Source organism: Leopardus geoffroyi, chromosome C1, assembly GCF_018350155.1.
Source record: "Leopardus geoffroyi isolate Oge1 chromosome C1, O.geoffroyi_Oge1_pat1.0, whole genome shotgun sequence".
NCBI lineage: Eukaryota > Metazoa > Chordata > Mammalia > Carnivora > Felidae > Leopardus > Leopardus geoffroyi.
In genome coordinates, this window is record NC_059328.1 from 126,261,568 (window position 1) to 126,289,222 (window position 27,655).

Here is a 27,655-nt window from a genome sequence, read left to right on the forward strand (position 1 = left end):
ACACGGTGACGCTCCAAGATAACCTCCCCGTACCATACAAAACAGGTAAAGGTCTTTATTGGTCAGACACTGTTGCTTGGACAAGCTGCAGTGCCAGAGGTACAGAATGTTGTGTGTCAGGGGAACATTTTTACAGAATCTATACCTAACGTTACATCAACGGAGAACATCTTGTTCCTTACAGAGGGGCAAGCCATCTCTAACAGACTGTAATGTACCATTACCACTTAACACAGCATATAGATATATGCATAAATGGATAGATTATATAATTATTTATTACAAATAAACTGTAGTTTCACATCTCTCAAAAATGGATCCTGTTTTTACATGTATGTTCAGGTTCTGAATGTACAAGAAAGGGTCATGTGCTTAGTTCAACCATGCAAAGCTCATACGTGTATCACTAAGTACTTTTAAAAATAGAATGGTCTCCTTTTGAACTCTGTTTAGATTGGGGATTAGTAAAACAGTATGAAACTAATGAAATACCTTGATAGAAATTAGGAAGTGATCTATACTGATGGTTCTGGGTATGTAAAGGGGTGAGGGACAGAAGGTATGGTCTTCCCTTAAAATCTGCCAGGAGATACGAGAGTCTGGAAGTGGAGGTGGGTCTGGGCAGGTGCTATCCAGATCAGGCTTCAAGCACCACAGAGGAGCTTCCTGCCACGTAGAGACTGTATCCTACCCACAAAAACATTTTTACTCCAGGAAGTAAAAAAGGTCAGTTCTCGCTGGAGGTGGGGAAGCCTGTCCTCACCCCTGTGCGTGTTGTCCTAACATATTTGACAGGGGCAGTGGAGCAAGGGGGAGCGGTGTGGACCGACCAGCTGGGCAGACCTTGTTCCCAGGAACACAAAAACCTCCTAAAAAGTAACTGGACGTTCAGTTAAATATTGGCACCATCTGCCTGCGTGGAAACCTGGTCCTCTTGACTGTCTTCCTGCGGATGCCGAGCAGCCCGCTCTGGCCCCGCTGGCCGCTGTCACTCAAACATCTCGTAGTGGCGGGTCTGCCTCACCCTGGGCACCATGTCAATGAGGAGTCTGCAAAAAGCAAACACGCAGGTCACCCCAACAGCCCTGGAGCTTAAGCACTTGGGGAAGCAAACAGAAGGCTTTTTTAAAGCTATAAATCACATACAGTAACATTCAACCTTTTTATAAGCAATTCAGTGTGTTTTGGTATATTCATAGATTGCACAAACCCTAATTAGCCACTGTCGAATTCCAGAACATTTCTATCGCCCCATCCCCCCTGCAGTCAGGCCCCGGAGGTCCCCTCCTCTGGAACCTACTCATGCACTCTTGGTCTTTATGCTTGGGCCTATTCTGGACGTTTCGTATGTGTGGAATCACATACGTGATCACATAACGTGGCCTCCGTGACTGGCTGCTGACACCATGTCTTTGAGGTTCCTCCATGTTTTGGCATGGGGCAATACTTCGTTCTTTCTGGGGCTGAGGAATACCGTGCGGCTCTACCATACTCATCCACTCACAGACTTTTGGGTTGTGCCTACTATCAACAACTTTGCTGTGATAGTTGATGTGCAAGTCACTGCGTGTTTTCATGGCTCCAGAGTAGACAGCAAGAAGTGGGAACTCCGATGCTGAACATTTGCGGGAATGACTCCTGTTTGACATTGAAACCAGCAATGGGTGATGCTCTAGTGTCTCCTCATCTTGGCCAACGCTTATGGCCCATCTTTATTATAGCTATCCTCACGGGAGCCAGGAAGTATGTCAACAATTAGAAACACAACACCTTTTAGAAACCGTTCTCTCAAAGCCTGGCTCTAGCCCGGATGTGTGAACACCGAGTCAGTGATGGCTGGGCAGCATTTCTTCAATGAGAGGACTTATGGTGGGTTTATCCTCACAAGTGGTCCTTTTGCACTGACAAGTCCCTTTTGTAAAAAGTTTCCTTAGGTGGGGTCTGTCCGGGTGGTGCTGCTGGGCCCTGACCCCTAAGCATTCCACAGAAGCAGGCAGCAGGAGGTGCATACCCAGTGTATCATTACAGAGAAAGGGAAGGACACACATCCTCAAGCACAAAGAGTGAAGAGGAAGACCATGGAGCAAGCTGTCAAGACCACAGATAGAAGTAAGCCTCTGACAAGTGGCCTAGGCTTTAACTCCTAAAAGCCCTTGGCTCCTTTCTGTGCCAGCCACAAAAACCTCTGACCCCTGCTGGGGGCTTTTCCAGTCACCTAATCTCTCCCAGGCTCAGGAGTGTCACAGGTGCAAGGGGTGACTGTCAGGAGTGAAAAATATGGCACTCCTGGCCACTGGGAAAGCAAAGACAAAAGGAGAACTTACTTGACCCCGTAGGCAAATATGGTGAGGCCGATGAGGACACCTATACTGCCGTCCAGGTACCAGACGGCCGCGTTATGCTTGAACACCTCCGCGCTCAGAAGGATGGAGAAGCCCATCACGCCACCCACAAGGGAGTTAAACCCTGGAGAGACAGCAAAGAGAGGCTGACAGCAGTGCCAAGTAAACTTTCTTAGCCACCAATGAAACCACCCAAAGGCCAGGCGTGCCTCCACATCCCTGAGCATGTACCGCAAGGAACATTGCCCAGAAGCACTCGAGAGTGACAGCCACCACCTCAGACACCCACATGGTGCCTTGGCAAGTGTCCAGGCCCTGCCAGGTGCCGAGGCCCATGTGACACGTTTGTCGTCACTGTCCCACACATGAGAATGCAGACCTCAGGAGTAGCAGGGGCTTCTATCCCTGTTGAACTTGTAGGGTCCAGGACAGCATCTGCACACAGGAGACACTCAAATCCTTGGTGGCTCAAATGTCTGCTGGACCAAAGACCAACCTGGAATCTTCTGCATCGTATCAAGTCAGATTTTTATCCCACTTAACCAGCGAGAGAGCTAAGCTGAGCAGAGTGAGGTTCAACCCGTTGACCGAAGGTTACACAGATTGAGAAAGGCAGGGCTGGGACTCTACCTGAACCCATGTCCTTTCCCTCCAGAGCCTCACATCAGCTAGGGATTTTCACTCTCCAAGAAAGGAAATGCAAAGTCTAGAATTTGTGACAGGGTTGCAGAGATGGCAATCAAAACAGAACTGGCGCTAACAGATACTGACCAGAGTCTCCTTTCACAGATGGTGCCTCATTTGATCCCCACTTCATTTGACCTATGAATTTTCAAAAGTCACATGGGAATGAAGAGCTTGGAGTGGCTGCCGGGGGTCACACCTGCCTCAGCCTGACAGTAACCCCGAGAGAAGCTCTAGGCCCACGCACCTCCCCCACAACAGGCGCCCCTGCGTGTCTGGGGCAGCCCCACCTGCTCAACTCAAAAGCGTTGGCATCAGGTTCAAGCACGAAGATCGGGACTGAACCACCTCATGTGCATACACAGGGGGCCATACATGTGGAGAGAGGTTCTAGATAAAGAGCAGGGGAGAGAGGAGCTGAGCAACGCCTACATCCAACCCCTTTCTCAGGACCCAGGGAGTGGACTTGGGCAGGCCACTCCCCGGTGATGGGAACAGCTGGACCTAGCGGGCAAGGACTGATGGTCACTGCATGGGACCCTCCCTCTCTCCCCTCAAGTCTGCCTTCTCCCCACTCCAGCTGTCTGCTGCTGCCATGACCACGGACTGCTTAGAGCACATTGGTCCAGACAACACTACATCATTTTCCCATCACCAACCCACCACCCACTGTCCGCAGCTGCTGTCCCTGCATAGAGCCAACTTCATCTCTGTCCCCGCTCCTGAAGCCTCCTTCCTGGGAGAAACCTCACATCCCCCTTCTCAGACTCCTTCCTGAACTCCATGCCACCTCCACCACAACCTCAGCTCTGCTGCCCTTCACACAACTCCTGGAAGAGCTGTCTCCCTGCCACGGCTCCTGCTCCAGTCACCCTTCCTCCTCCGGCTCCACCGTGGTGAGGTCATCAGTGACCAGGCTGCCACCTGCCAGGGATCATAACCTGTGCTCTACTTCAAAGGGCTGGCTCTCCTCTCTGTCCTCCACCCATCCCTTCCCCATCCTGCTGCTGGATCCTTCTCCTCTCCCCTGGGGGCGCCCCCTTCCCCAGTGCAGTTGTGGGAACCCCTCCTCTGCCTGTGCCCTCCCCACGTGCTCTCTTTGTTCTGACCTTCTGCTGAGCTGGAAACCCACCCCTAAGCATCTCCAACTGAATATGGTTGAAGCGAAAATCTCAATTTTTGCACCCAAACACCTGACCCTCTTGCTACCTTCTCTGTATATGGTGCCACCATCCACCTAGTCCAAAAATCTAGGACCCCGTCCTTAACATCGCTCACACCCAAAATATCAAGTCTGACCAGTCAAGTGATTCTTTCCAGCTGTTACCTCCCAAAGTCTACCTCTCACCACCCCTGTGCGCCTGCCCCTTGACTGCACCCCTGCAATAGCCTTTCAGCATCTTCCCTGCTTCTCTCCTCCCCACACAGCAGCTGAAGGCCTCCAGTTGAAAAGCTGCCCAATTCTGAATAGCATCCAAACTCTGCAAGGCTGACATAAGCAACCCCAGCCACCTCTCCCCCATCACACACACGGACCTCCCAGTGCATTGTGCTCCAACCACACTGCCACCTGCATCAGTCAGCCCTGGCATCCCCCAGAGCCTCTAGACTGATCACCGTCAGCCTGTACCCCTCTTTCTGGGGTGTCTCATGCTGCCTCCTTCCCAGCCTGAACTCTCAGCGCCTGAAAGTGATTCCTCCGTACCCATCCCTCCTCTCCTACCTTCTCATTCGTGCTGTTATCATCCTTCTGCAGAGCTCTTCCCTTCCAAAGATGGTATTTGTACTGTTTTTCTTGTTACAGACATAAGCTTAAGGAGAGGGGTTTTCTCTCTTGATATATTCCAAGTCCCAGAACAGAGGCTGAGGTGATTACTGCATTAATTAATGAGTTAATAGATGGAGGAGAGGAGGGAAGGAAGGCATGGAACATGGCCTGGGCTGTGCCAAGAGGGCTCCTACTTAGCAGCAGCTGGACTCAGCTGTCCTGAGAGAGGAAGCCATCCCAGGCAGGGCCTGTGGTTAGAGTGCTGGAGAGACACCCCAGCTCCCCACCTGAGAGGGGAGGTTGGGAGCTCAGGCAGAGATTTTGTTCCCGCAAGGCAGAGGGATAGTCAGATGCTCCCTGGAGACTCAGCTTCCCCACTCCCTTCCAAGCTTGCTCAAGGGTCATGCCTGGAGAATGCTGCCAACTCAATTTCACCTGAATAAAGGTGATGGGGACTGGAAAAGGCAAACACCTCCACCTTCCTCCCATCCGGGGGCCACATCCTCCAAAGGCCAGGCCAGGGAACTATGAGGACACAGAGGCCAGGACTTGCTGGGAGCCTGGAGCTAGGGAGGGCTCTGCCTGCACTCCCATGTCTAGCCAGGCCATCCCTGCCTGCCACCCACAGTAAGCACCTCCACCCTTCACCAGAGGTCTCCTCTGATGGCCAGCCAGCCCAAGAGCTAGCTCTAGGTGCCCTAGAGAGAGCAGGCCCCACCCCATTTTGCCTCCTCGCTTCCCCACGTCAGTGTGGCCCCTGTGTGGTTGTTATTTATGGCTTCTCTGTGCTCACCTACCTCTAGACCATGAAGAAATGGGCTCACCATCCTTTCCATCTCCACTGTCCATGCAGCGCCTGTAGCAGACACTTCTAAACCCTATGTTTTAAAAGCATCACGGCCCACCTGTAGCCCTTTGCCACGGCAGTGGGAAGCTTTGTGCCAGCTGAGTCCATCCCAGGCCCTGGCATGTGGAGCACCCGGGCCCTCCCTCCCTCTTTGGTTAGCCCATGATGTTGCCCTCTGCAGTCACATCCTCAGTGGTGCCTCCACCCCTCGTGAAGTAGGCAAACAGCAGGTCCGGAGAAGCAGAATTTCCTTCCTGTCCACTGATCCATCAAGATCCCATTTCCCCTTCCTATTATGAGAAGCACGCATTGACGCTCTTGCCTCCAGCTGTCCCTTGAATCTTCCTGTCCTTTTTAATACAAGGACACAGGCTACCTGGGCTGCAATTAACATCTTGGGCTTTCTCAAAGTTGGGGGAGTTTTGTTTCAGGGTGGCTAGAAGAAAGAGGGAGACAGGGAGGAGCTGACCACTGCCCCAGGGCACACTGGATTCATTTGCTCCCCGCTCCATCTGTATCAGGGGCACAGGTGAGCCCCTGGAGCCCTCAGAGAAGCAGGTGGAGCTGAGAAGATGCAGAGAACAGTGAGAGTCCCCCAGTCAGCCACTAGGTGTCCGCTCGGCTCCACCAAGTCACTTGCTCTGCGGGGGCCCAACCCACGCAAGCAGCTAGTACACAGCTAGTGAATTCACCGAGTCTCCCCTCACTTACACCTTCTGGGAGCAGCTTCCGACTTGTTTGGCTCTGCTCACCTTTGCTTAGGGCGGAGCCTGATGCAGTTCAGCCCCACCTCCATAAGCCTGCGCAAGAACACTGGGACAAGCACCAGGGACTAGGAGACAATCCCCTCTTTGCCCTGCCACATCCTTCTGAATTGAGAGCCTTTGCAGCCAATCATTTCACATGAATCCGGAGCTCACAGTAATGCTGGCCAGGTGCATGCAGCACACAAGGCCCGGTGATCACTCACTGCTGGGTCCCCCCCACCCAGGCTCACAGCTTGTTCCTGACCCCTTGGTTAAAACCAGAGCTGTTGTGAAGCGTAAATGCCATTATCACATTAAGAATGCAAAATAACATCAGAGGCTTTAAGTAGAGGCTCTGCGGCAGCTGGGTGGCTTAGTGGGTTGAGTGTCTGACTTCAGTTCAGGTCATGGTTCACGAGTTTGAGCCCCACGTTGGACTCTGTGCTGACAGCTCAGAGCCTGGAGCCTGCTTTAGGTTCTGTGTCTCCCTCTCCCTCTGCCACTCCCCTGCTCGCTGTCTCTATATTTAAAAAAATATTAAGAAGCTCTGACCTTAATGACTAGGTAAGAGTCTGCATAATTAAACACATTAATTTTTATGCAGAAAATTCTAATTAAAGTTTTTCATGTGTTTGAAAGCCATCATAGCCTCTTGGTGTTCTAGATCTTGAGGGAATGAGGACAGTTGGCCCAGACCCAACTCAGGTTTCCATCTGTCCCTGCTGGCCCCTAGCTCGGAACCTCCCCCAGGCACCTTTCCACAATCTTCCTCTGTTTGATTTGTACTATTACCTTGCTGCACAAAGTCATTCTACCTTAATGTTTATTTTGAGAGAGAGGGAGACACAGATTCTGAAGCAGGCTCCAGGCTCTGAGCTGTCAGCACAGAGCCTGATACAGGGATCGAACCCACAAACCGTGAGATCATGACCTGAGCTGAAGTTGGACACTTAACCAACTGAGCCACCCAGGCGCCCCCTTGAATAACACAAAGCCAACTTCAGCCTAGTGCTGACAGGAACAATCTCATGTTGACTGAATATTCAAAGCAAGAAAACCAAATAAGATTTATTGCACTGTGTGGCAAGAGTGGGAAATTCCAGAATTTGCCCATACTCTGTTGTCCCCCTTTTCCTAAAGATCCGCTCTCTGGCTGTAAGGACACAACCCAGCGACAAAGGATCTGGTGGAGTCAGCCCGACCCAGTTCACACACAGCTCCAACGTGGGAAGGGCCACCACTCCAGGTGACAGAGGAGGCCTGCCCACGCTTCCTGCACCAGAACTTACTTCCCTCTTGGGAGAGAAGCTCCGGGCTTGCCCCCAGCCTTTGGCCAGACCACAGGAGGGGCACTCCCAGGCAGCCACAAAGGATGCCCTCCAGAACCAGCCCCTCGGAAAAGCCCCTGACAGTAAAGATAGGCATGGCTCCTGAACCCCACTCTGCCCCTGCCTCCCAAAGGGATGGAAGAACAGAAAGGAGATAGTTACACACAGTTCCCTAAGATCTGCTAATGAATGAATGAGCAAAACTGGGACCCCAGATGATCCAGTTAGCAGGAGGCTGTAATTACTGCTGCACAGTTGGCTGGTGCTCCCACCAAGCAAGGGCCTGTAGAGCTCGCGGACCCCCCAGGGGCCACTTATGGGTAACAGGCTTGGGATGGGGAACTGGCCACTCTGCACTTTGCAACAGTGCTCTCTGTTCTTCTGTGTGTGTGTCTCTCATCAACCCCATGGACAAGTCAACTCGGAGCCCAGCCCATTTTACAAATACTATCACCATTTCAATTCCCCCCATCCTCCAGCCCTCTGCCCTCCTCCGTCCCCAGCTTCTGCCACCCCCTTGGCTCCCCAGAGACTTCTCCCTGCTGCAGATCTCCTTCCCTTCACTCTGTCCTCCACCCTGAGAGCCAGAGGGCTCTTTAGAAAACATCCATCATGTCACCTCCTCTGATAAATATTTAACAAAACATCCAGAATCCTACTGTGGATCTGAGGTCCTGCAGGATCTGCCCTGTGCCCCTTCCCCCTGCACCCTTCAGGTACCCCAGGCTCTCTCCCCATACCATCCCCTCTGCCCAGGAATGCCCCCCCACCAACTTCTACCTGTTGGTGGAACAGTTATCACTCAAACTGTCCACTTCTCTTTGTCATGACCCCTCCCTGGTGCAAGACTGCTTGTGTGTAGTTGGTTTTGTGTGTAAAAATTAAAGAGTCAGAAGTGAAAATTTTAAAAAACATACTTATGGGGGCACCTGGGTGGCTCAGTTGGTTAAGCATCTGACTCCTGGTTCCGGCTCAGGTTATGGTCTCATGGTTCCTGAGTTCGAGCCCCTCATTGGGATCTGTGCTGACAGTGCAGAGTCTGCTTGGGATTCTTTCTCTGCCCTTCCCCTGCTTGCTTGCAAAATAAATAAAAATAAACTTAAAAAAAAACAACAACATACTTATCATTGTGGTCTTCTTGATACACCTTATAAAATGGTGGGAGTTTAGAAGGACAATGAAGCCTAAACAGAAACTCAGTATCTGGAATATCTAACTTTAAGTAAAACTATCACTCAAGGCAGAGGGCCCCTTATTCTGAGAAGAAGGAGTCAAGCTCCAGGATCATGGTGGGGGGTGGGAGGGCGGGTCTGACTGCTGGGTCCACACTCAGGCTTCTGGGGAAACACTGCCTGTGTCTCCACTGCAGTCAAGTAAACAGATAAAATGCTGGTGCTCTGCAAGCCAGGGGGCTTTGTGATTTAGGGGCCCAGCTCAACACTGGAAGAAGAGCCCCAGGTGAGGACGTACCACTGGGAGCCTGGAAAGCTGTGCTGACCGGCCCAACCTGCCCCACACCTGCCTCCTTTGCCCCTCATTTTCCAGGTAAAGAGACACAGAGAAGGAGGCACAGAACCGCCACTGGAGAAGCCAGGGTCCAGCCAGGTCCAGTCAGGCCTCTGCCCTGTTTGGGCCTACAGGGCCCTGTCAGAGTGGTGTCCCTCAGAGAAACATAAAGGAACCTCAAAGGTGGCTGGAGAACCCACACCCAAACCCCTGCCTGATGCCCATACAGCCTTTAGCTCTCAGCCAAGCACACCCTGTGCTGTTCATCCTGGAGTAGAGAAAGACTCTGTGTCTACACAAGGCATTTTCTTTCTCAGGTTACAAAACACCAGACCACAAAGATCACAGAGAAAGACCACTCCTGCTCAGATTCTGGGTGTGCCCCCAGAGAGAGAAGGACACCCATATGGGCCAGGGTCTTATGGGACCATATACTAGGCTCAGCTTAATGCAAACCGCCTATAAAGCCACAGTGTCTCAGTGGGTGACAGAGACCTCAGAAGATTGGTCCAGGCTGTGGCCTCAGACATTCTCATGTGACTGAACCACAAGTTCTTCAGATCTGGCTCTGGGAGAAAGCAATCCATGTATCTCAGAGAGGTTATCTAATTTTCAACTCCACTTCTGGGAGCCAGGACCCTTCACAACAATGTGACAGAAACCTGAAAGAGGTGATTCTGATCCTGTGTTAGGAGGTGGTTTCCACAGCTAACGTGGCACTTAGCACAGTACCAGGCACAAAAGAACTCTGTAAAACCCAGGTGGTCCCTTGCTACTGCAGCATCATGTTCTAACAGCAGCAAACACAGGGCCTGATGTGGGCCGAACCCTGCCCGCACCCAGCCTGCCCCGGGATTCACCTGGGAGCTTGAGAAGCCAGGTTGGGCCACCTGGGTTGCACACACAGCGTCCCTCACATTGCTGAACACAGAACAGCAAAGAGGAGGGCTCAGTGCCAGTTGCTGATCCTTCTGCTATTTTAAACCGCTTTTACTGCTTAAAAAGCTTGGGTTTCATATGGGCAAACGGCCTCCGCAGCCCAGGAGAAAGGTGGCACGTTCCAAGTCCAGAAGCAAACACCAGGCCCTGTAGGAAGTGGCACTTGAGGAAGACTGGAAAGCTGGTGGTCAAAATGTCATGTAGGAGCGCTAGACACGACAGGGTCCATCTTCCCTGGTGTGACGTGGGATCCTGGCCCCTTGGACTGGCCATGGAGGCAGCACCAAATCTCAGTGTGCATCGAACGGGCTGGGGCGCTGGTGTAATTATGACTTCCTGGGGTCTGGCTCTGGAATCTGTATTTTTAACAAACACCACAGACTGGGAAGCCCCAATCTACCCTGTTAAGAGTTCCGAGTGGAGGTGACTCATGAAGTTTATTAAATTCCCAGGGTACCAGATATCTGCCCTAATATGGGAACTCTGAGAGTCATTAAACAGCCTGGGGAGGGGAGGATGGTGAGGAATAGATTCCAAATTGTTGAGCTCTTGTACAGGACAAGCAACTGAATAGTATCTTCCCTCACTGGGAGCTCAGCCCCCAAAAATCAGGCACACTGGCCTTACTCACCATCTGTTATGAGTGCTCTGCTGGTCAGAACCTTCCCCAGCATAAACTTCAACACAGCCAAGATGCTGCAAAGGATCCCACTTAAAATGGAGACGCTGAATAGGAAGTCATCCTAGAAGAGAAAAGTTCCAGATTTCAACAGTTCACCTCCTGCTAGAGCAGATTATCTGCAAACCACTTGCCTTAAAGATCAGCTTTGTTCCCAGAACAAATAATCAGGTGAGTATGCTGCCACCAGGTGGGAGTATGTTGCTTATTCTCATACCTCAGTTACCTGTGTCACTGGGAATTGGAAAAGATGATCAAAAACAATCCAGATTTATATTTCCTTAGACATTAAGTATTTCTTTTCCTTCACGATATTCCCCTTCATGCTATTCTGCCAAAGTGTTTGGCAATCACTGATCAATAACAGAATTGGTCAAAATGCTAAAATCAGCATGTGCTATGTGGGGTTTTTCACAAATAATTCAAAAAGCAGCTGGAGAATAGGAAAACATGTAAGTACACCACTGGACTAAGAACACTTCAACACAGAGCCGACTGAATTGGCCACAGGGTCAATTATGGCTGAAGCTACCTAGAACCATGTTTTAGCCTTAAATTCACACAATGCAATTAGAAGTTCAAATATAGCTGTCAAGGTGGGGAAAAGGCATCTAAAAATATAGCCTGCTATTGACGTTATCTTAGCACTTCCTATAAGTTTTTACCTTCGCTTTGCAAGCAAATGAATGAGTCACACACACAAAGGCAGGCACCACTATCTCATGACATTACGGTCCACCGAGCTCCTCAGCCTGGAGCTCCCATGCGTCACTGCCATGAGACTCAGCCTCCAGACTCTCTCCAATATTAAAATGCAACTTCCAGCAGAAATGTGATAAAGCATTACATATACACAAAGAAATAGGATTCCTTAAGCATCTTATTATCTAAATTCACTAACCTAGCAACAGAAAGCTGGGAAGAAGGAAGACAGCCTGTTTTCCCAGTTTTGAAACTAAATAAAGTCATTTGAAAAGTCACCTCCCTGGAAACATGATATCTGCAAGGCATGAAAGCATCCCCCCCACAATACTAATCGACAGTGGTTGATTTTAACTTAGGTGCCCAGATCCTTTGCGAATACTTCTGGGAGGTGCAGCTTAATTCCCTCCTCCCTGAGTGTGGGCTGGGCTCATGATGGGTATCTAACAAATAGGGCATGAAAAGGGGAAAATAGTAACCTTTCAGTGGAGAAGCCTGGCATTAATAAACCCATTAATAAGTTATGCCAATACCATGTGCTTCCTGATGTGACATGATGAGAACACGTCTTAGTGTTCTATCCAAAAATCCATAACCTCAGCTGAATCTTGAAAACCACCAAACAAACTGAGGGACAGTCTACAAAATGCCTGACTACTACTCTTCACACATGTCAAGGTCTTGAAAGACAAAGAACAACCGAGAGAAACTAATTGGAGACTAGGGAGAGAAGGAGGACTAAATCCAACATGGCGTCCTGGATGGGATCCCTGAAAAGAAAAAGGATATTAAGTGGAAAAGCTGGGGAAAAAGGAATGGAGCCTGGAATTTTGTTAACAGTTTCGGTAATCTCATAGTTTGGGCAAATGTGCCCTAGTAATCTATGTGAGATATTAACCTCCAGGGAGGCTGGATGAAGGGTATACAGGAACTCTCTGTAATATCTTTGTGACTCTTCTATATATCTAAAGTTATTTCAAATTTTAAATTTCTTTAAAATAATCACCTCACTGAATTATTATTATTTTACCTCCTCAAATTATCAAACTTAGCCTCTTGGCAGATCCCAAGTCCCTGCTGTGGATGAGGTGACAAAGCAGGGTCAACAGGGGATGAGGATAAGCGTGGGGCAAGGATCTCCAAATCCCATCACCCTTTGTGCAGGGACTCATTCTAATCATGGGTGCTGGCACCCACAGGACATAATGCAACTGTGATTAAGGAATCACATATCAACGTAGACCCAGCTGCTGACAGGCTTCAGAAAGCCTAAGTTGGGAGAATGACACAGTCAAGCACACTGAGACCCCACATTCAGAGGCTGAATTCTCACTTTGTTCTCCTCATACCTGAAGCCTTTCTGATTCCATTCAATCTCTCTGTTGACAAAGCCCTCATCTCTAAATTCCCAGAAGGAGAGAAAGTCTGCATTCACCCCATCTGAGTCCCAAAGAGCTGGGGTGCCCCCCCAGGTGCATCTTTAGAAGAGCCACTATGGCTTTGGCAGTCCTCTCCTGGGTCTGCTAAGCCCAGGGGGCTCACTGCTGAACAGGGGCTTGGCTGAAGGGCAGTGATGCACCAGCAGACCTTTGCTCAAATCTGGACTCCACTGCTTACTGGGGAAACAAGCCTGAACTCTCAAATCTCAATTCTCTCTTCCATGGGGTAGCAGATAATGTGCAATAAAAGGTAGCAATTGGTGTTAAAGGGCCCAAACACATTATCCATGCACTAACTGATTCCACCAAACAGCCACACTAAGTGCTAATGACAAGCCCCAAACTATGCTAAGCATTGCTGTAAAAGAAACGTAGGGAACTTGTTACCCAGAAAAAAAGTATGCACAATGAAATGTAAATAAATAGAGGAAAAACTATTAGTGGGACCCACAGTGGCTTGTCAAAGTTTCTGCTACAGATCACCCATGTCTCTGAGGCTAGGCCAGTAGGGGTCAAATGCAGTTCCAGTCCATCTTCCAGTACCAGTTGTCCTTGCTCTGCTTTGCTCTACACCCACATTTCCTTCCTTCCAGGCAGCCCTGCTGACTTCAAGGACAACAGCCCGACAGATGCTTTTTCTGCAGCCCCCAACCACCCTGCAAAGTCTCATCCCTGCAATAAAACCCTATTCTGTACTATTCAGAGTGGTTCCAGTTCTCTGATTGAACCCGAAATACTACTTCAGAAGGGTGCTTCAAAGTGCTTAAAACGGTGCCTGGCTGCTGAAGAAGGTCATCAAGAAGACGTACTGCCAGGTGACCTGCAAGCTGGACCGGGCAACTGGAAGCTCCCCAACCCCCACTCTGTCCTTAGAATGTGATTTCCACTTGCCTTCCCCACTACCAGAAGCTGTCCCAAGGATACAGCCTTGAAACAGAAACGTGGTGTTGGGGCTGTCTGGACGGGGTATGTGTCTGAACCCAGTTAAAACCTCTATATACAAACGTTTGAGATCTGGTGTACAGGTTTATGGAAATCTGCTTATCTTGTGGCCACCCAAGACAAGCCTCATATATAAGTTCACTTGCTAATAAAACCTGCCACCTACCAATCTGAAGTGGTCTTCCTCTTTCTTCTATCTCTCCCTGCCCTCAATGCATGGGGGCCAGTTTCAGATTACACCTGGGAAGCCCTGAGGAGCTTGTGAACTAACAGCTGGTGAGCCAGCCAGGAATGAGGCATCTGCAGGGTAAATCCTAAATTGGCCATCAACTTCTATGTGGGGAGAGATGGCCCATATATTAGATGCTTGTGGACCACTATGTGAGAGCGGAGGTGGCCCAGAAATACCAGTTGTTTCAATGCACTCATCTGAGGAACCGCACAAAGGACACCGAGCAAAGAGAAACAAATGGTGCCACAGTGTGCTGGCCTCAACTGTGGGCAGTTCGGCTGGACACTGATGGCCAACTAGAGGCTGGAGTTCAGGTTGGAGTTGGAGGAACAGCTGAGGTTAGAGAAGGACATGCAGTGGTGCGATATTCTGCTGGCTTCAGGGCTGGCCAACAAGGTGGGAGAGCAGGATAAACAGCCGGAGCCCTTAGTATGCCCTTTGGCAAAGCTAGGAGGGTGCAAGGACCTTGGGTGAAGATCTAGGCTCTTGTGACAAAGCCTTGTTAGGATGCTAAGCGGTGGAATCTCTGGTAAAGTGAGGAGAATGAAGAGGAGGATGTGGTGGTAACTGGTGAGGAAACAGACCAAAGAGCCCCATGCCATCAACCTTTAATAGAAAGGAAAATTTTAAATGGCAATTAAAACACTCCTAGGAGAAAACGTGCATTCCTTCTCGGTCCCTTTAAGTTGTAAATCTTATCTTGCCTTTGAAATGTAAGCACCCCAGGAGATAACCACAAGAATCCTCACAGAAACTGAGGAGGAAAAGGGAGAAAGAGGATTTTTAAGTACAGACTGCTAGAGGAATTTCTTTGTCCCAAATCTAGTCATCAGCCTCCATCAGGTTTCAGAATGAAAGTGATGGGGTCTCTATTTATATCTGTATGTTTATGTATGTCTATGGATCTATGTTATGTGTGTGTGTTGTTTTTATACCTCCAGAGGGTACTGACAAAATTATTCTGTAAAGGAGCCCTATTTAATTAGCTTTAAGAAAAATAAGCTTTAATAACAAACATGAACTAAATAACATAGAACTAAATAACATAAAACTAAAACATAGTTTTCTTTCATCTGCTAAAAGGACAGTTTTCTTGCACTATTGGTCTTCTTTTGATGAGATTATGAAGTTTTTATTTACCTTTTAAGTAATCTATCCAGGAAAAAAAAAAAAGATTGTTTTGTCAAAATAATTTCCTGTGCTTCATGTTATCTCTATCATGTCTTTGATTACTTAACAAAACTGCGTTTCTGACAAAAAGGGAGTGTGTTTTTTACAACTGTGTAACTTTCTGTATTTGCCTTTGAAGTCTTTGTCACTTTGGTTAAATAGATAACTAAATATTATTTCACCGTGACCTGTGATCCTATTTAATCAAGTGTTTTTAAACCTTTGGGTATTTTTTATAAGCTTCCCCAAAATCAAATTCTCAATGAAATCTGAACTATGAAAAAACTTTGGAATATTCCAGAGGGTCGCCAGAATATTTCAAAAGATACATGTTCTTGAATGAAATCTGGCCATTTGTAGCAACGTGGATGGAACTGGAGAGTGTTATGCTAAGTGAAATAAGTCAGGCAGAGAAAGACAGATACCATGTTTTCACACCTATGTAAATCCTGAGAAACTCAACAGAAGACCAGGAGGGGAGGGGAAGGAGGAAAAAAACAGTTACAGAGAGGGAAGGAGGCAAACCATAAGAGACTCTTAAATACTGAGAACAAACTGAGGGTTGATGGGGGGAAACGGGGAGGGGAAAGTGGGTGATGGGCATTGAGGAGGGCACCTGTTTGGATGAGCACTGGGTGTTGTATGGAAACCAATTTGACAATAAATTTTATAAAAAAAAAAAAAAGATGTATGTTCTCCTTATGAAAGGAAGATGTTGAACTAATTAGGCTTATTTGGTATGTTAAATTTCTTGGGAAGCATTGTCAAATATGAATGCTGCTAAACTTCCTTTAGGCATATTTGTTTGAAATTTCTAAAAATCTGGTATGTCCTGGTAAAACACTGTCAGTCATAATTTCAAAATGTATGTCATAGAAATAACCACATTCTCTTAATTATGTTTTAATGAATTCTCTTCAAATCTTTAACCTTGGACATTTTTAAGTCTTTTGTCATTTTCAGATTTTTATTCTGATGCTTTGACAAAAAGTGTTCCTGCAAAAGTACTTCATCGTCAAGGAGATTCATAGAAAAGATTCTGACTAGTAACGGTTTCCGATAACTAAGATCCATTTTCCCTCATGTGGAAGGGACAATAATGAACTTTTCAAGTACTCGCTCAAGGCTACCTGCATAGCCCCACAATATGTCATGGGATGGTAACTTAAGACCTGTCCCTGTGTCTCCTTTCCCCCTATCGGTAAAACAGGCCCATGACACTGATGATCTAACGTTAACATGTGAAGACTGCCTTTGCTGCAGGCACTGTGCAGGCTTCACTGGAGTATCTGCAAGGGGGAAAATGGGCAGTGAACCCACAGAAAACTCAAGGCCAAGGTGCCGCAATAAGGCTCAAGGAGTTGTTTGGTCAAGTAAGATTCTCATTGTCTCAGAAGCTGTGACTGATAAGACACCAGGCTGTTCATCCCCTAGGAGTGTGAAAGAGATACAAGCCTTGGTAGGGATCTGGAGTTTTTAGATGATTTATATTACCCACCTGGCACACTGCCCCTCTCTCTCATGCCACCTGGTAAAGAAAGGGCACATATGGGACTGGAGATTAGAGCAGCAAGTCATGTTTGAGAAGGCAAGAATATTAATGACACAGATGAAAGCTCTGGGCATCTCCCATCGAGAGCTACCATTTGAGTAAGATGTGTCTATGACTCCAGAAGGTATGAGTCATACCACAACATGTGGCAGAGACAACAAAGGAGAAAGTGCCCCTAGGATTTTGGGTCCCAAATCTGGAAGGGGACAATCCCTGATATACCCCCACAGAGCAATTGCTCCTAGCACTGTGTATAGCATTCCTCCAGATGGAGCCTCTCCAGAAGGAATCAACTGCAACAGCCACTTGGCTGCCCAGAGCTATCCGTGAAACCTAGCTATTAACTCTTGGCACTGACAGTTGGGCTGTCCTAAAGAAATTAACCTATGGCTTAGACAGTGAGAAACCAAGGGATGGATGAATCATAAGTAGACCCTTGTGGGATCAGTATGTATGGAGGGGCATTAGGTCTGCCTGCAAGAGCCCTAGGCAGTCCTTGCTATTTTCTACATCCTGGCTAATAAGGCATTGGATACCTCTGACAATCAAGAAGCTGATGCCCTAAAAAATTAAAAAAAAAAAAAAAAGAAGCTGATGCCCTATCCCAGAACGAGCCCCAGAAATGGACCCTTCAATAGATACCAAAAGAACATTGGGTACATAGAGAGTGGCCAACACAATGTCATGAGATGGCATATTGCCAAGGCTGCCAAACGACACTTGAAACACAGTGACTTGGATATTGCTGTAACAGCGTGTCATGTGTATTCTAAACACCCAAGGCAACTGCCAAAGGGGTCCAAGGCCAACTACCACAATTCTCAACCGGTGAGGGTGGCAAATTGATTAAACGGGTCCCCTCCCTCTGAGTGAGGGTTCTAAATATGCCTGGTTTGGGCAGACACTGAACCTGCCCTAAGCTTTCCCATATCACTGTGCAAATCAGGCTGCCCCTTTAGGGGATTTAAAAAGCTAAGTACCATGTATGGACACCCTTGTTGAACAGACAGTGATCAGGAGGGGTCACATTTCAAACATCACAACAAGCAAGACCAGGCAAAAGAACATGACACTGAATGCAGGTTCCACCTCCCCTATAACCCATAAGTAGCAGGGTTGGTATAAAGGAAAATAAGAGTATTAAAGCAGCAGACTAAATTACTAACAAGTAAAACCACCGCAACTGGGTGGACTAAAGTACTGTCTCAGGTCTTAATACATTTAAATGAGCAATCAGGAGGGTCTGTAATGCCATATGCCAGACCAGAGACCCCTGCCGAGACCCCCAATACCATAAAGGTATGGAAGCTGCCGTAAAGAGCCACTGCCCTGACTCTCACTGTGGATCAACACCGAGAGAATACCAAGCCCTCTGACATCAGGGAAAAGGAGTTACCTACTGGAATTTGCAGTGGGATGTCTGCCAAGGTGGGTGAGTTACTTCAAACCCTGGGGTAAGGTGGAATTAATCTCCACCGAGATCCTGTTGCCCTGATGCATGCACCACTGAAAGAGGGGCAAAGATGGGGGTCTGGTGTGTCACATCTCGCCCCCAATCCATCATCCTCATACCTGACAGTGCTGCGTCCCCCAGCAAACACATAGGGCATACACCACCAGGTCAAGTTTCTAAAGCTGCCAACCTCCCCATCCTCAAAGCTAGGTGGGCATTTTTTTTCTTTCCCACTGGTACAATCATTTGACTGCCATCTTTGTTCCTTCTACTGGCCTGGGGATAGGTTATAGCCACCCAGCAATCCTTAAATGATAGCCAAAAGTCCTGTCCTTATTGAAATGTCGGTAATGAGAAAGCTATCCTCCAAAATTGGATAGCCTTGGACATTATTACTGCACGATTATCTGAACAGAAGGTTCTCTGTTCGTATCTGATGAGTCTGCTAGTGTGTCATCTTTATTAAATCACATGATGGTACAAGTGAATACCGAGTGATGTGATCCCCAGCCTAGGGAACTTACTAAATTGTTTGAATCATGGGGCTCTTGGTGGAAAAAGCTGTCACCTGATTATGGGAATCACTGTCTTACTTGTTTTTTCTCTTGCACATGCCTGCATGGTTGCTGTGGCATCTGCCAAAGAGCTGCCAAATGAGCCACTTCCAAGCCAATGGGCCCCCTTGCTTGACCAATCAGAGAGAACGGTGGAACAGGGGCATGTAAGATTGTAAAAGCCGGTCATGAGGGCTGAAATGTTGGAGGAGGTCATCAAGAACACATGACCACCAGCTGGCCTGTAAACTGGACCTGAACACTTGGAGGTTCCCCACCCCCTCCTCTGTCCTTGGAATGTGAGTTCCACTTGTCTCCGCCACCCCACCCTCCCATTCCTAAAAGGTGCTCCAGGGATACAGCCTTGAGACAGAAATGTGGTGTTGAGGCTGTCTGGACAACGTATGTGACTGAATGCAGTTATAACCTCTATATAAACTTTTAAGATTCTGGCAAGCAGAAATTACTCGTCTTGCAGCCGCCCAAGACAAGCCTTTTAAGTCCCCTTGCTTATCACACCCGCCACCTACCTATCTGGAGTGGGCTGTCTCTCTTTGGTTTGTCTCTGCCCTCCACTTATGGGGGACGGTTTCAGATTACACCCGGGAAGCTTCCAAGGAGACTGCAAACTAATGCTGTCACAGAGTAAATGCTATATTTAAATACGGAGAAGCCAATATGTAAAACTCAGGCTTTTCCTGTCCGTGGATTATTTCTACCAACCACCCTCTGCTTCCAGGATCAGCTCTGAAGGAAAAACCACTTTCCTAAAGTCTGGGAGAACAGAGATTGTGGCCATCTCAAAGCCTCCTCCAGAACTAGGAGGTTTTGTTCACCACTGCTGCACTGATCTGCCTCAGAAAAAAGTAAACCCTAGGACCTAGGCTAGCATAGACCTGCCAAACTCCCTTTCCCAAAACCAGCTTTCAACATCCTAGAAATCCTCTGTAATTTCCCCACCCAAGCCCACCTGGCTCTCCTCTCTCCACATAATGTCACAGAGAAGTAGTCATCAGCTTGCTTGACACATCAGTCCCTGTTATGGACTGTCTGTGTTCCCCCAAAATGTGTATGTTGAGCCCCTAACCCCAATGCAATGGTTGTGAGATGAGGCCTTTGGGAGGTAATTAGAGTTAGATGAGGCCATGAAAATGAGGCCCTCATGATGGGATCTGTCCCCTTCTAAAAAGAGGAGGACATCTCTCTTGCTCTACCTGCATGCCCTGAGGAAGGGCCAGGTGAGCCCCTTGTGAGAAGGCAAGCTGTTTGTCATCTAAAGAGAGATCCCTCACCAAACTCTGCTCCTGTTGGCACCTTGACCTTGGAGTTCCAGGCTCCGGAATCATGAGAAATAAATTCCTGTTGTTCAAGCCCCCAAATCTATGGTATTTTGTTACAGCATCTCCCACGCTGACTGAGAAAGTCCTGAATGTATATAAAAAGGAGTTTCCGTTGGGGCGCCTGGGTGGCGCAGTCGGTTAAGCGTCCGACTTCAGCCAGGTCACGATCTCGCGGTCCGTGAGTTCGAGCCCCGCGTCGGGCTCTGGGCTGATGGCTCAGAGCCTGGAGCCTGTTTCCGATTCTGTGTCTCCCTCTCTCTCTGCCCCTCCCCTGTTCATGCTCTGTCTCTCTCTGTCCCAAAAATAAATAAACGTTGAAAAAAAAATTTAAAAAAAAAAAAAAAAAAAAAAAAAGGAGTTTCCGAGAGGATCCCTTCCCAAAGGTCAGGAAGCCAGAGCAGATATGGCTAATGATGAAAAACTGCAACCCGCGCAGGTATGTGCCGCCACTGACTTCTTTCAAAGCATAGCCATACCAGTCATGTCGCATTTAATTCTCACAGCCCAGCCACGTGGGAATCTGACGTGGAGAAACAGATGCACAGAGGCTAAATGACTTGCTCAGGGTCACTCAGCTAATGGCGGGACCTGGATTTGTTCCCAGCTGTAACATGTACCAGAGTGTCTCCTCTATGGTCTCGTCAATCTCTCTCATGTTTTACTGAACTGTGGACTCTGTTAAACAGGGTGATAGCCTTCTCCTGGTTAGGTATTCAGTTTTCACTGTTAAAGGCAGTGGGCCCCATGGTTTCTCACAGCTGAATCTTTATTTAATGAATAGAAGATCAGGGCAAAAAGGTTAAAAAAAAATAGCTACTCACTCAGAAGCCATGGACAAAAATATATTAAAGGTAAATGATACCTGGGTTATGTCCATGCTGGCAAGCCTCTTTATGACCTTGTCATGATGCAAGCCTTTTATAACCATCTCAAAGCTACAAAAAATTGATATACTTTACTACACAAAAAGTAAAACATATGCAGGGGATATGTTATATACAAATACACAGTAGGAAAAAAATATTATCACAAAGGGTTAACCTCCCTAATATATAAACAGTTCTTAGAAATCTCTAAAAAAAAAAAAGGCCAAAAAACTAACAGAAAAGTGTGCAAAGGACAATTAGAAACAACAATTAATTTTAAACCTATGAAAGACACTTAAACTTACTCCTAAAAGCAACAAAACCAAATCTACACGGAGATATTTTTACCTAACCAAAAATATTAACAACTTTTGCTGCTTGAAAGACACTATTGAGAAAATGAAGGAAAAAATATTTGCAAACATATTTGTTAAAGGACTTGTATCCAGAATATATTAAGAATTTCTACAACTCCCTAAGAAAACAGATGACTCAGTTTTTTCTTGAACGAGCAAAAGATATGGATAAACATTTCACCAAACAAGATATATGACTAGCCAATAAGCACATGAAAAGATAGCCAAGATCATCAGTCAATGCGGAAATGTAAATTGAAACCACTGAGATATGACTACATACACACGCATTAGAAGCAGTAAAATTAAAAAGAGGTAATACCCTCAATGGTGAAGATGTGGGGTGAATGGAATTCTCATATGCTGCTGGTAGGAATATATATCACTTTGTATAAACAGACTGGCCATTTCTTATAAATGGAGACTTACCATAGGACTCAGAAATTCATTGGTATTTACCAAGAGAAACAAAAGTTTATGTCCACACAAAAGCCTGTACACCAGTGTCCTAAGCTACTATTTTTGTAGTGTCAAAAAACTGAAAGCAACTCAGATGTCCAACAACTGGTGAATGGATAAACTGGGATGTGTGCCTACAATGGCATACTAGTCAGCAGTGAAAATGAACTAACACATTCAGTAAGAACATGGCTGCACTGCAAAAGCATTATGCTAAGTGAAAGAAAGCAGGCATGAGGGACTAAATTTATTATTTCACTTCTATCACATTCTAGAAAAGGAAAACTATGCTGACAGAAAGCAGTTCAATGGTTAAGGAGAGGGGGTAATTAATAACCTCAGAAATGCATAATGGAACTTTCGGAATGACAAAAATATTCTATATTTTCATGGTGTTGGTAGTTCTGTGACTTATATGCATCAAAACCCATCAAATCCTATGGGTGAATTTTACTGTATGTACATTATATTTCAATACAACTATATTTTTTTAAAAAGCAATTCATCAGGGCATCTGGGTGGCTCAGTCTCTTGATCATCTGACTCGATTTCAGCTCGGGTCATAATCTCACGGTTTCATGAGTTCAAGCCCTGCATCAGGATCTGCACTGACAGTGTGGAGCCTGCTTGGGATTCTCTCTCCCCCTCTTTCTCTCTGCTCCTCCTGTGCTCATGCCATGTCTCTCTCAAAATAAATAAATAAACTTTAAACAAATTTTAAACATTAAAAAAATTAAAAAGCAATTTATCTCAGGGATCCTTTTAGGTGATCCTTACTAATATTTACATAATTTAGCTTATGAAGATTATCAAAATGTACATAATGTTCATTATCATAATGTGAGTCTAAAGACAGAGATCAAAGCACAGTCATTACGAAGATTAAATCAGAGGCTTAGAGAGGTCAGTAGTAGAACATGGGCCCCAAGGGTCTGACTTCCAGTCTCATGAATTTCCGAATGATGTATTTGCACTGTCTGAATGAGTCAACACTCCTTTTTATAGACTTATCTCAAGTGTTTCCTCCTCTAGTAAGTGTTTCCTGACAACTCACATTCTAAGAACTAACACTTGTACTCCACGCCCCTCCCTCTGGACCGGGTTCACATGGGTCCCATGACACGGCCTTGCACTTACTTCCGACAATGTCTCTCCCTCCTACAAGCTCACTAAGAGGAGAGATCTTTTCTGATCTACCTCAGTATCTACCCCAATGTAAGAAAAAGTTTTTGTGATATGACCCCAGACCAATCAGAATGACTAGTATCAAAACCACAAGAAAGTAAATGCTGGTGAGGATGTAAAGAAAAAGAATCCTCATGCACTGTTGGTGGGAATGTAAACTGGTGCAGCCACCATGGAAAATAGTACAGAAGTTCCCCCCACCCCAGATGAAAAATAGAACTACCATATGATCAAGTACTTCTACTACTGGGCATTTACCCAAAGAAAACAAAAACACTAACTTAGGGGCGCCTGGGTGGCGCAGTCGGTTAAGCGTCCGACTTCAGCCAGGTCACGATCTCACGGTCCGTGAGTTCGAGCCCCGCGTCAGGCTCTGGGCTGATGGCTCATGATGGCTCAGAGCCTGGAGCCTGTTTCCGATTCTGTGTCTCCCTCTCTCTCTCTGACCCTCCCCCGTTCATGCTCTGTCTCTCTCTGTCCCAAAAATAAATAAAAACGTTGAAAAAAAAATTAAAAAAAAAAAAAAGAGAGACATGCTCCCCATGTTTATTTCAGCACGATTTACAATAGCCAAGGTATGGAAGCAACACAAATGTCCATCAACAGACGGGTGGCCAAAGAAGGTGGTATATATACTGGAATATAATGGAATATTACTCAACCATAAAAAATAATGAAATTGTTCCATTTGCAACAACACAGATGAACGTAGAGGGGGGCATTATGTTAAGTGAAATAAGGCAAAGAAATACAAATACTATATGATTTCACTTACATGTGGAATCTACAAAATAAATGATCAAACCAATAATAACAAAAAGAAACCAATTCATAAATACAGAAAACAAATTGGTGGCTGCCAGAGGGGAGAGGGATGGGGAGAAATGGGCCAAATAGGTAAAGGGGATTAAAAGGTACAAACTTCCAGTTATAAAATAAATAAGTCATAAGAATGAAAAAAAGACCAGCATATGGAATATAGTCACTAATATCGTAACAATTTTGTATGGTGACAGATGGTAACTACACTTACTGTGATGAGCATTTGTAATATATTTAATTGTTGAATCACTATTTTGTACACCTGAAGTTATTATATACAGAGTATACTTGAATTAAAAATTTTTAAATTTTTTTAACGTTTCTTCATTTTTTTGATAGAGAGAGACAGAGCGTGAGCAGGGGAGGGGCAGAGAGAGAGGGAGACGCAGAATCTGAAGCAGGCTCCAGGCTCGGAACTGACAGCACAGAGCCCAACATGGGGCTAGAACTCACGGACCGTGAGATCATGACCTGAACTGAAGTCGGGTGCTTAACCGACTGAGCCACCCAGGCGCTCCCATTCAATTAAAAATTCTTAAAAACATACTGTAGTATACAGAGGGATGTCAAAATCATAATCAGCAGTCTTTTACAAGCCATTTTATGGAAGACACAGAAATGTTTATCCACATAGCCACTGCATCTTAACCCTCAGGAAAAGCCAAGAGCGTGGTGTTAAAAACCTAACTTAGGAAAGGCATTTTGGGGGTGGAGGGGATGCATAAAGAGGCTAGGCTGACTGGTTCTCTAATGGTCAAACAGGATGCTGGGATGTACCTTGGAGTGGGAAGATGTACCACCCAGGGAGTGTTCTTGAGCACCAACTGTTTACCTGGACTGTTGGAGGGAAGCAGGAAGTCAGTGAGAACAAGACTGAAATTCTGGGAGGCCTGACCCTCACACTCACGCTCCAAGATATCAGACAGACATGGGATGGACCTGAACATATCCCTCTGTTCCCTGCCAGCCAGGGCTGTGGGACATAGAGGCTTGATGGCAAGAACACTCCCCATGCCCATCACCACGGTTGCTGAGCTCCTCTTGCCCATGATCTCCCAACCCAAACTTCAGGACAGCTTAGCAGAAGCTACCTTAGCCTGCTTTCAACACAGACTCTGTCTTTCACACCACATGTGACAAAGGCCAATAGTCCATCGGCCTTTTAGAATAAATATATAGAATGTTTTTCCAAGAGCTAGTAATGCCTCTGTAATTTTCCTACTTCCTTGATGTCCAAATGTGAAAAGGAATGCTTTAACTCAATGGAATAAATCTCTTCAGGATGAATTCCAAGAATCTGACAGACTTCAGTGATACAAAAAGCTTTCCACCCCATTCATTAGTCTACACCAAGACTAATCCCATCTTATCTAAGAGACTGAGTCATTGAGACACGCCCCAGCATCACCACAGCCAGCCCCCCAAATCTGGACCACCACCCGACAAGGGGGAGCACACCTTATAACATACTCTTAAAATGAAAGAGCATTAAAGCTGGAAGAGGACTTAAAGACCATCTGATCTGGGCTGCAGATGGGAAAACTGAGGCTAGGAAAGAGCAGGTGATTCCCCCCAAAGACATCAGAGAAATAGTAGCAGAGCTCAGTGTTCCCAGCCATGCTCCACCTCTCCCGGGGCAGCCTGACACTACCAAACCCCTTCTAATTCTCTAAGCCCAGGTTGGGATGTGGTGAAAGCCACAGGATTAGTTTTAGGATTCAAAGGCAATTACGGGAGGCAATAAATCCTGATCTGGGGGAGGACCTTTGTCAGATGTGTGATAGTTATCACATATCAGCTCAGGAGAACTTGGTCTGCCGGATCTGGACTTTGGGTAGCTCTTCTCTAGGAGAACACAGGGCCCCTGCACTGCCTTACACTGCCTGCTGACCTGGCAGATGAGAGCCACCACGACCTGATGTGCACTGATAAGAGGAAGATCTTTTCCACCTCTTCCCAGCCAGCCAAACTGAACCAAACCAAGTGGATGAAGCGGACTCCTCTGCCCTCACCTTTACCACTCTCCCCTTTTCTCACTTTGCTCCAGTCTCTGCCCTTCTCCTCTAGCACATGGAACATGCTCCTACCTCAGGACTTTTGCTCACGCTGCGCTCCCTCATTCCCTCACTTGCATCATACTTGTGCTCAAATATCACCTGCTCAGTGAGGTGATCCCTTCCCATCCCCTGATCTTTTTTTTTAAAAATAGTATTTTTCACATTTAAACATATGTGTGGCCATTTAAATTTATAAGTAACAAAAGTGAAAATTCAGTTCCTCATTTGACTAGCCACATTTCAAATGCTCAGTAGCCACATATGGCTCTTGGTTATCATGTTGGAGAGTGCAGATTTAGAACATTTCCATCATCACAGAAAGGTTTCTTGGATAGTACTGATTTGGAAACAAGCAGGTTATTGTCTCTGAACTGGGATAAAGCTAGGCTAGGAGGTGGTCGAGACAAGAGCAGGAGAGGTGCCGATAAACATTACGACCTGGCAAATGGTCAAAGGAAGCAGTTAGGCAAGGCAGTCAGCCTTGAGTTCAGCAAACAAACACAGAGCTAACATTCATCACAGCTGACTAACACCCAGCCTCAAAGGGGCATCTAGGGATTAGTTTTGTTTGTTTTAAATATGATATACCTTTTTATTGAGGTGTAATTAATATACAATAAAAGGCACAGCTTTTAGACATTTGATTTGACGCATTATGTCAATAGTAACACCCATTTAGCCACTCACAAAACAAAATATAGAACATTTCCATTACCATAGAAGATTCCTATGTGTCCCTTTCTCCACCCCCTGCGACCACTTTCTGACTACAATCACCTGAGAGTAATTTCGTCTATTTTCTGGATTTTACATACACAAAACCACACTGTATGTATTGTTCTGTCTGGCTTCTTTCTTGTCAATATAATGGGGTTGAGATGTAGCCATGTGCTGCAGGCACCAAGTATGTTCTGTATTGTCATTGTGTCTTACTCTAGTGATTAGTTCCACAGCCCTCCACATGAAAGGCTTTTTTATAATTCAATCTAAACACCTCCTGTTGACACCAGGTTTTTCTAGTCAGCTTCCCTAAGGAGATGGGGGGTTGACAATGTACAGAACAGGTGAAGAAACAGGAAGGAAGCTGGTGGGGTCTGGTCCCCACACCTAACACAGGAGACCACCTGCTGTCGAGAGCTGTACCTACAGGTCAAAATACCAGGGTGAAATGAACTCCAGTGGACAAGCTGCTAGAACAATCTCTCCCAGCAGCCTCTAAAAAGTCCAGCCTAGTCATTGACCAAGGTCTTGGCTGTCAGGCTGTCTCAAGGAAACCTTCTAACCCCTTTGACTTGCTAGGCTCACACACCTCCACCTGTTCTCCCTGCTAGGGATGTGTCCTCCCCCACCCCAAATCATCTGTTGTAGCCCTAATCCACACTGTGATGGCATTGAGGAGTGGGGCCTCTAGGTGGTAACTGGGTCAAGAGGGTGGCGTCCTCATGAATGGGATTAGTGTCCTCACAAGGATCTCACTCTCTGTCATGTGAGGACAACAGCAAGAAGGGAGCCATCTGAGGGCACCTAGGGGGCCCAGTCGGTTCAGCTTTCAACTTCGGCTCAGGTCACGATCTCATGGTTCATGAGTTCAAGCCCCTCTTTGGACTACACACTGACAGTGCAAAGCCTGCTTGAGATTCTCTCTCCCTCTCTCTGCCCCTACTCTCTCTTCTCTCATCCCCCCCCC

At 46.7% G+C, this 27,655-nt stretch overlaps 1 protein-coding gene across 1 annotated transcript in view; it reads right to left on the reverse strand.

Moving 5' to 3' along the window:
* Positions 1–35: 35 nt before the first annotated feature.
* TMEM163 (transmembrane protein 163) overlaps positions 36–27,655 on the reverse strand; it is a 240,666-nt gene continuing 213,046 nt past the window's right edge. The window contains exons 6-8 of the mRNA XM_045479622.1: positions 10,792–10,903; positions 2,325–2,466; positions 36–1,049 (exon numbers count right to left, since the gene is read on the reverse strand). Coding sequence (XP_045335578.1) covers positions 989–1,049; positions 2,325–2,466; positions 10,792–10,903 — 315 coding nt within the window. The 3' untranslated portion in view covers positions 36–988. The remainder of the gene's footprint in view (positions 1,050–2,324; positions 2,467–10,791; positions 10,904–27,655) is intronic.